At 29.8% G+C, this 9,829-nt stretch overlaps 2 protein-coding genes across 4 annotated transcripts in view; both read right to left on the reverse strand.

Moving 5' to 3' along the window:
- LOC100168032 (protein Asterix) overlaps positions 1–5,340 on the reverse strand; it is an 8,987-nt gene extending 3,647 nt beyond the window's left edge. Inside the window, exons 1-4 of one of the 2 annotated variants that reach the window (XM_029488949.1) lie at positions 4,990–5,326; positions 3,232–3,349; positions 3,053–3,150; positions 813–911 (exon numbers count right to left, since the gene is read on the reverse strand). In XM_029488949.1, coding sequence (XP_029344809.1) covers positions 845–911; positions 3,053–3,150; positions 3,232–3,349; positions 4,990–5,039 — 333 coding nt within the window. In that variant the 5' untranslated portion in view covers positions 5,040–5,326 and the 3' untranslated portion in view covers positions 813–844. 2 annotated transcript variants of the gene reach the window in all.
- On the reverse strand, positions 5,194–8,530 carry LOC115034223 (tigger transposable element-derived protein 4-like). Of its 2 annotated transcripts, XM_029490324.1 has the most exons (3): positions 7,420–8,530; positions 7,199–7,350; positions 5,275–5,361 (listed from the first exon to the last, which is right to left on the reverse strand). In XM_029490324.1, coding segments are annotated over exons 1-3 (192 nt in total). In that variant the 5' UTR covers positions 7,459–8,530; the 3' UTR covers positions 5,275–5,360. The 2 variants fall into 2 exon arrangements, with proteins under 2 accessions (XP_029346185.1, XP_029346184.1); XM_029490325.1 differs by lacking the exon at positions 7,199–7,350 and having other exon boundaries at positions 5,194–5,361; positions 7,420–7,697.
- Between the last annotated feature and the right edge of the window lie 1,299 nt (positions 8,531–9,829).

A 9,829-nucleotide genomic window follows, 5' to 3' on the forward strand; every position in this document is an offset into this window, starting at 1 on the left:
TTGAAACTATGTAAAAAAATATTTTCAAAAAAATTTACACTTTTTGAAATAATGAGTGTTGTTAGGTAAAAGAATCACCTGGTATATTTACTATTCAACAAATTATGGAAAAATACTATGAATACAATAATGAACTCCACATGATGTTTGTTGATTTCAAGCAAGCCTATGACACCATAAATAGAGATCAATTATGGATTGCTTTGGCGAATCTAGGTATTCCAAATAAATTAATAAGAATGATAAAGATATGCAACTCCAACACACTCTGCAAAGTCCGATGGTAGGGAAAACTATCCCCTTATTTCGAAGCAAAATCGGGATTAAAGCAGGGAAATGCCCTCTCTCCTATATTGTTTAATCTCGCTCTTGAAAAAGTTGATAGAGATGTAAGGGAGTACTGAGTAATGGAGATCAATGAAAATATGACAATGTTGGCGTATAGCGTATGTGAATGACATAGTCATATTAGGAAATCGTCGCAGGAGGTTGTACATACTATGGAAAAATTAATTGCATCTAGTTGGAGTATGGGACTTGAAAAGTCAAAGACTTGGATGCAAAAACAAAATACATGCTAATGGCATGCCACACGCCTATTATGAACAATTTGGTGGTCGGACCATACACCTTTGATTGGGTCGATGACTTCAAATATCTAGGAGAAAACATTAATCATAAAAACGATATTCACAATGAAGTTAAACTTAGGATAAACTCGGCGAATTGTGCATATTTCTCACTGAATAAACTGTTAAGTTTGAGAATGTTATCAAGGGCTACAAAGGTAAAAATGTACTCAGCTTACTTACGCCCAATAGTGACATATGCCTGTGAGACATGGTCAACAACTCAAGGAGATGAGGAGAAGCTTAACTTTGAGAGGAAGGTGTTGAGGAAAATATATGGCCCTGCAAGAAATTAATTAACTGAAGATTATGAAAGTAGAAAAAATACCAACTTAGAATCGCTTTATAATAAACCAACAATTAAATGCAGTGTTGTGCTTAGATAAAAAAAAAATTATCAAGATATAGATAAGATATCTGATTTTAGAATTATCTAGATATAGATAGATACTGTAGAAATTGAATTTATCTAGATATAGATAGATAAAATAATTTTTATCTAGATATTTATGTAAGGTATTACCTCAAAATTTAAATTTATACTAATAATTGAAAATTAAAATAAATTTGTATTTTTATTACAATATTTACATAATTAGACAATATTCAAAGCATGCTAAAGATAAGTTGGTAACATCATATTATCCCAAACATAAAAAAAAGATTCTGAATAATGCAAAAAAAAGTTATTTTGTGATACGCATCTGTATTGAATGAAGTCTTTATTTTCACTCCCATAAAACATAAAATTGCGTACACTTGGTGAAAACTTAAGACCCAGGCTCTAATAATTGACATATAAAATTTACTTAATTTGTACTGTAGAAACAGTGGTATTATTGTAACTTTTATTAAATAGTTATACATTTAAAGATTAATAAATATTTATTAAATTATTTAGTAAATTTAAAAAAAAATTTTAATATCGTATAATTATATGAAGTAACCATTTCACTTTTTACTGGTATATAACACAAATGCTATATTCCATAGTTTTGACACAGAATACATGAATAATATATACATACATTTAAATATATTTTTATATAATATAATATTCTATAATAATTGATTTACGTTTACCTATGATCTGAAGTCTGAACATAGGGAACGAGCCCGTAAACCAACATGATGTTAAACCCTGTTTACCCGTAGGACCTATGGTGGCATAGAGTATACTCTATGTATGGAGGGGTATCTCTAGTTCTAATTTTTGTAAAGGCTCTTTCGGCGTTCGTAAAATCATAAATCGAATATGGGCGTGAGACTTCCCCGTATGGGCCATATTATAAAATTATATAAATAATTCGCATCTCCTATGCATATTGACATAATAAATCGTCATTATTCAACAGTTATAATATACTATAATAGTAGTTTATATCTGTGCATTATTCATAATTAATAATAAATGCTATGTAAAACTATTTTAGAACCAATTTTTGCAAGTAATACAAATGAGATTTCTTATTAAGTTATCTATTTTATATTGAATGATAATATTGTAAAATAGTTATTACTAATTATTAGCTATGGACTTTGTGAATTATCTAGATAAATTTATCTAGATGGCTATAATTTTTATTTAGATAAAAATTAGATATCAATTTTATTTTTTATCTAGATAAGATAAAGATATGAAGTTTTTATCTAGATAAATTTATCTAAAGCACAACACTGATTAAATGCTTCCTAAAAGCCAAGCATCTGGAATGGGCCGGTCATGTGTAGCAAGCTGATGGAAGCATAATTCAAAAGAACTGGTTAATAACCCAACTGGCAAGCGTCCCAGGGGAAGACCTCGTCAACAATGGCGGGATAGAGTCAATGCAGATTTAAGAATGCTGGACGGAGCAGCAAGTTTTGAGACTGCCATTGATCATCAGGTGGAGAGGTTTAGTAGAAGCTGCAAAATGCCTTAATGGCCCACAAAGAAAAAAAAAATAATGAATGCGTTTTGATCACCGCCGAGTCGCACTCTCTCCTTGAACGGAGTATAGTAAATTATTTATAAATGGTGGAAGATTTTATCATATTAACATAATTATTAAATGATATTGTAATAAAAAGGGAAATATAACACTATTAACATTTGTATTACATATTTAAATTAACATTTAATTTAATATTTTAATTTCAGGTAAATAAATGTTATTCTTATTATTTACTTAATTAAAAATTACTTATACTTAACTAATACTAAAATAAAATATTGTAAATGTCGTAAATGACATTATAATTGTAGAATGTCATAAAATGTATTACAAAATTATAACTGAATTGTAAAATGTACAACAACAATATTGTAACTGCATTATTAATCAACTGTAAAATGTACAATAAAAATTGTAAAACGTTAAAGATTTCTGCCTAAAAGAGTCTGAAACCTTTTTTATTGGCTAATTAAACTTATAGCTACTTACATGAAACTGCTAAAGATTTGTTTGTTGTCATCAGACGCTTTAGAATTTGCAAAGCTTATACATGAACAAAACATAGCACACCATGCTGCCCATTTAAACTAGTAAAAAAAAAAAAAACGTTTAAAAGTTGTTAGAATATGAAGATTTAAGACTATGGCATTATTATAAATTAGTCTTACCTTCATTAATAATCCACACATGCTCAAAATCATACCCAAAATATTCATATAGTCAGACGTCAAGTCTTCACCAGGTGTTAGAGCTTGATTATCACTATTGACAGCTTTTGGTTTGTACCTGCAATCATTGTTTAGATATTGTACAAGACAAATTAACTCCATATTTCTATGGTTCAGGTTTTACATTTAATGGGCAATTGGTTGTCATCATGGGCATACCAAGATGTTGGCAATGATTGCTGCTAATAAGTAAGAGCACTTGGAGTAAATACTGTGGTCCACACTCTACAAACTAGGCTTGGCAATGCTGATGTTTCATGTGCAAACAGTTTATCCCATATGATGTGGTTGATAAAAAAAAAAACTTGGCCAGCGGTTCTAGCGTGTGGACAGCTGCCCATACCTAAATTTCTGGTGCCCTTACTTTAAAAACGTAATTTTTTTACAAACAGAATTTTTATCTTTTGCTAAATTATTATAATTAGAAAAATTAATTAATTTCGGTAAGACGTATATGAATTTATGTCTAGCTTATTAGGTAATTCATAACAGTTGAAATTTGAAAATACTTTTAAAAAAAAGTAATAATAATACTCTCAATAGGGGTGAGGGGGGCTTCAATCCGTTAGCCCACCTCCTTGCGTATGCCACTACCATGGAGACTATGACACAAATATTTTACTAAAAATATGTTTGGGGGGGGGGGGGGGGTGTTACTCGCAGTTAAGACCTAATGGCTAATTATAAATTTGTAACGGATAGTATCCGTTTCTTTCAAATAATACAAGTATAAAGAACATAATAACATAGGTAATCAAGGTGAGAATATACGAGCTATTATTATTAATATAATAATATAGGTGGTAAGGAATGATACTAGGGAGAGTGAAAGACTGTCACTATAATCTATATATATGGGTTGCTAGACGGAGGGATTAATCGAGCATGATAATATAATAAAATACATTCAAAACCACAAGCCATGTATTAACGACAGGATATGGGAGCTTATTATTCACAAAGTAGATATAGTACAAAAAACCATAAAACAGGATGAGAATGCAACAGATAACAGTCGGTTCGTGGAAACATAATTTATGATTAGGTTCACACGCAGTGCACGGGACACCGATAAACGCAACGACGCATTATGGATAAGTCAATGGACCGGGGGGGGGGGGGGTAGGTAGGAGAGCCTGGGCCCTTATAAAAGCAGACCGGAGACGGCCTGTATTCAGACGTGTTTTCTCCATTGCACTTTGAGCACCTTTACGACACTTTGTGTAATAATTTAATTATTTGGACTTAGTCAATTTTACTGAAGAACATTTTAATAAACCACATAGTAATATTTCATCTGTCTACAATTTATTTATCTATTACCTCATCATCAACTTCATCGTCAACAAATCGGTCTTGCTTCCTGCAAAATCATAATATACTCGTAGTCAACTGGCTATCAGAATAATACTCTGACCACCTCAGCTACGAGCATATTACAAATTTACTGTTGTCCTTACGGAAGTAACTATTTTCATACAGCTAATATAATAAGAAAGTATGTTGTGGAACATGTCACTATCTCAGATAACCCTAGGACTGATTATTGTACAAATATTTTACGCCAAGTGTAGAAAATAAAAATGGAGCCAACACATTTTAAAAATTTGAATATTAGGGATATTAAAAATTTTTTTTTGAAACAGAATTCGATTAACGTCATTACGGTTCATCATAAAATAATTAAGTGATCATTACCTGTGCTCCTTGTCCGGTCTTCTGGGATCAGTTGAATGATTGGAATACATTTCGATTGAAAACCTGCAGAAATTTGAAAATGTGGAATCGTATGAATAGGTCAACGGAAATTCTGGAACCTCGCACTTCGCAGGCTGTGGCAGTCACGATTTAAGATATGTATTTAATCGTGGTAGCAGTGCAGCTAATGATAATAATTTAATTAATTAAATTAAATTTTTGTGCTAATAATCAGAGTTGTAGATACGAAGTTAATGGTATTCCGTATTCGGTAATGTATTTTGGTTGTGGTAATATCGCAAACGTACAAATTTGGGTGTTGTTTGCATGAACGCCGTACCACTGAACAATACGGCCAAAAGATAATATCTTCTATGATAACGCAGAACAATAATAAATATCATTATATTGATAATTTTAAACCACGGACTACTACACTGGACTGGAAACGAAACTCCGCGAGAGAGGTGTACGAGGGGAAATCGTACATGAGCGAATCTGGCGCCATCTATACTTTAATGATAAACCATTTACCAAATTTATTCCCGCCTTACGTTTATCCACGATGTAGGTAAAACATATCCTAACCTACATCGTGCGTTTATCGTTTGAAGGAATGCCGAATGGGTAGTATGCCTGTGGTAAGCCAGGCTGCGCTAGATACGCTCGCGTACTATTTCCCCTTTCTATACCTCTCTCGCGGACTCTAAGCGGCCCGGCCCCCGTCACCCGCCTCCCTTGACGTTTCCAGTCCAGTGTAGTAGTCCGTGTTTTAAACATATGGTCCATAGATAATATAATGATAACACATTGCATCGGGTTGAATCACAGATATATAGTTGAATTACTGTAAGAAAAAAATATTAGAAACAGTTACAAAAAATAAGATAGAAAAACAAAGAAAACTAAAAAAGATTGGTATTTTAAAATAACTGTTATTTTTACATTTACCAGTAATGATAACAAATAGATAATATTATATTTAAATAAAAAATAAAAATAAAATGTATTGCTTTTCAGGTTCATGATTTGTTACCAGAGAAAATAGCAACATTAGCCATACAAAAACAAGGCATAATCCTAGGAGATTTGTGTGGTTTATCAGTGGAAATGTACTAATGGTTCAAAACTAGCGAAATAAATATAAAATCTATGAAAGAACGTCAGAAGCTGTTACGAAAAAACAAAGTTAATTTAGCTAGTACTTTCATAAGAAATTCAAAATTTTAAAACACTCATAACATGCTTCATAATTAAAAAAATGAATATAATAACCTACTAATTGCTCTGGATAATATTTAAATTCCACGATTCGATAGTTATAGTTTGTGGCATTATGTTATAGTTGTCAAAAAATCACAAATACACATTTACATTTATAAAATAAATATGAGAACAAAAGGTGAGACGCGTAACTCCTCATAATTATCTACAGAATATGGTTACATAGATGCATGTTTATGAGCTAAAAACTGTTCACATACATTAGATGAGCTCCTAAAATATACAAACATAATATAATTGGGGAGCCAGTTTTTGTAGAAGGTGAGTTTTATTATGAATTTTAAGTAATATTCATTAATTTTATGAAAATATTTTGAACTTATATAAGAATATAATTGAAAAAAAATAGTAGCTTTAAGAGAAAATTTTAGTGATATACTTTAGAACATTGAAGAATATTTCAGACAGAAGCACTTACTCTATATGGTATAAATAACTATTTATTATTCTATTATAATTGTTGAGTACTTGAGTTAATAATACAGTCGATTCTCGATAACTCGAATGTCAAAGGACATAAAAATAAATTCGACTTATGTATTTTTCGAGTTACATAACTCGAAATTTTTTTAAAAATACGAAAAAATTCGAGTTAGACATTATTATTTTTTTTAATTTGTTTTTATTAGAAGTATTTTATGTATATATTTATAAACTATAATTTATTAAAATTAAAAAATTAAATTTTAAAACTCATTTCCTTATTTATTAATTAAAAATTTATTAAAAGATTACATTTTAAAACACAAAATATGTAAATTTCTTACAATTATTTAGAACTTTACTGTTTTTCCCCCCTGCACAGTTCTCTCCTTTTAAAACAAATGTTTGACTCGGTAAACATTTATAAAATAAACCTGTTTCGTCAACATTATAAACGTCATCGGGGGGATATTGATTTATAATTGGTAGGTATTTTACTAACCAGTCAGAACATATTGGTTGGTCAACTGAAGCGTTTTCACCACATATTTTACGAAAAACGACGTTATTCCTAATTTTCCAGTTGCTTAACCAACCTTGACTAGCTTTAAATTGTTTATGGCCGAGTTTAGTAGCAAAAAATTCGGCCTTCTCCTTTAAAATTGGTCCATTTATTGGAATGTTTAAATCTCTACATTGAATAAACCAATTGAGTAAACTAACCTCTATATCGGGATACTCACAAATCTTCATTCTTTTCATTGACCCTTTATTAGTTTCGTATTCTTGTAAAATATCGTCTTTATTTTTCAGAATAGTTGAAAGTGTACTGGGTGGAATATTAAATTGCTTGGCAATTTTTATTTTTTTGTTTACCACATTTTGTCACCTCACTTATAATGTTCACTTTTTCAGCAATTGTTAATGTAACCAATTTACGTTTAAGAGACATAACTACAAATTATACACGCTACACAGCGAAGATATACGGCAACTGTCGATTATTTTACAGCACAGTTGTACATATAGGATAATTTCATTTGTATATTTGTGATTGTAAACCGGTTATTCTAACGATAAAATGTAAGAAATTACTTCGAGTTATCTATGCTCAACTATTTTTATATTTGACTTATCGCGATAAATATTGCATTGAGTGTATAGGAATTTCCTAGGGACAAAAAAAAAAATTCGAGTTATCGAACTGTATTAATTTTTTGTCCAAACTTAGATATTTTACTTTTATTTGGATTAACATCAAGATTCTCTGAGCTATATTTACAAAAAAGGCTAACTAGAGCACCTAAGAAAAAAATGACATTTTTTAATGATATTGAAACTACTACTCTTGGTTACATTGTGAATGGTATACAAGCTACAAAAATGTTGGAGTAATTTGTTCCAATATCAATGTTTAGTATGAAAGTAGCCATTTCATATATATACTATATATTATACTAATAACATTTTTGTTTTTTTTATTAATTCTTTAAATCGCTGGACTCTGGCCGCCAACGCCAAACGGATCATGTGGATAATGCGATTCCCCATTACAACTCTAACTAATGCCTATTATTATTTATTAAACTGCATATTATATCAGTCTTGTCATTGTTTTTTTTAAAACATTTTCCAGATTTATTTTATTACTGACCTTTCGACTTTAAATCTTAATACAAAATATAAAATTTAAATCATGAAAATTATAAACTAGGCTACGCTTGCGCTGGTGAATATGGTGAATGCAATGGTTGTGTAATTGCATATTTTAGGTCCTTTCTTTTTTTATTGACTTAATTATTTATTATTATTAATTATATTTGTGAGTTTTAAGTGTTATTTATTGGTTGTTTAACGTCCAATTTAATTACTTACTACAATTATAATATGTTGTAAAAATGTATTTGTATTCTTAGAATTTTAAATAATCATGTATTATTATTTTTTATTTTTTAAATGTTTCAATTAGTCTTTATTGTTACTTAAAATTATTAGTGTTATTATTGTTGTGTAAAAAAAAAAGAATAGAAAATGTGAATGAATTACTCGCCGGTTGTCGTTTGCGCATCACTATTGTTATTTTTGACCTTTTTTGTAAGACAGTTGCGCATCGTTCGATTTTTGGGTTATACATCGTTTGCGCATCGATCGTTTAAAAGGTCGTACATCATTTGCACATCAATATTATTTAACAATAGAACTGAAAAAAAAGGTGTATACCCAAAAGCGTTTAGCTTTTCTCAAACTATATGTACCTATATTTGTATTATAATTATAAGTCTAGGGCTCGGAGTTGTACGAATTGCATATTTTTCTGTATGATCACAATTTATAGCAGACCTAGCTAATTAGATAGAAATAGAAATTTGAAGTAGGTATACAATTACGAGTAAAAAAATTAAAAATGAAAATGCATAATATTTCACCAATTTTAGCTAAAAAAGCGCATATTTAATTGATTTTATACGCGTATTTTTTCGCATATTTAACATTTTTAATGCATATTTTGCAATTTTTTCGTGCATATTTTTACATTTTTTAGCTCCTACAACTTCTGAGCCCTAATTATAACTATGACTGTAATATTCTTTATTGAACTGAACAAAATTTTTACTCAAACTACCTATGTGTTATATGTATTATGTATATTTTTTACTATAACTATGGCCATGTAATGTACCTAATTCAACTGAATATTAAATTTTTAACTACAAAATAATTTGCAAATTGTTGAGCTTTTTATAAATTTGGTCATCATTTGAACTTTAAATGCTTATTGAACAAAAACTTGTGCCTATGTATATTAAATTATTCAATATCTATATAATATTATGTGTGTACAATTATTTTTATACCATTCTATTGTTTAGAATTTTGATGCGCATATGATGTACGATAATATGGTGCACGTAAACAGACGATGCGCAAACGATAATCTGCCGCCGATGCGCAAACGATGTACGATATTTTGGCACAGGTAAACAGTTGATGTGCAAATGATATACGGCCGAATTACTATTTATTTGTGTAACGCGGAAACTTAAAAGTATTTAAATTCTTTTATATAAATATTGTATTGTAAATTTCAGTAGGTATTATTATTGCTGTTTAATCACTTTATAGTATATTGTAT

The sequence above is a fragment of the Acyrthosiphon pisum genome, chromosome A2 (assembly GCF_005508785.2).
Source record: "Acyrthosiphon pisum isolate AL4f chromosome A2, pea_aphid_22Mar2018_4r6ur, whole genome shotgun sequence".
In the NCBI taxonomy this organism is placed as follows: Eukaryota; Metazoa; Arthropoda; class Insecta; order Hemiptera; family Aphididae; genus Acyrthosiphon; species Acyrthosiphon pisum.

Bases quoted from the DNA above. Each gene is read 5' to 3' on its own strand.
- LOC115034223 (XM_029490324.1), bottom strand. From the start codon at position 7,458: ATGAAAAGAATGAAGATTTGTGAGTATCCCGATATAGAG. The intron at 7,351-7,419 runs GTTAGTTTACTC...CCAATTTTAAAG, and splicing joins GTGAGTATCCCGATATAGAG to GAGAAGGCCGAATTTTTTGC.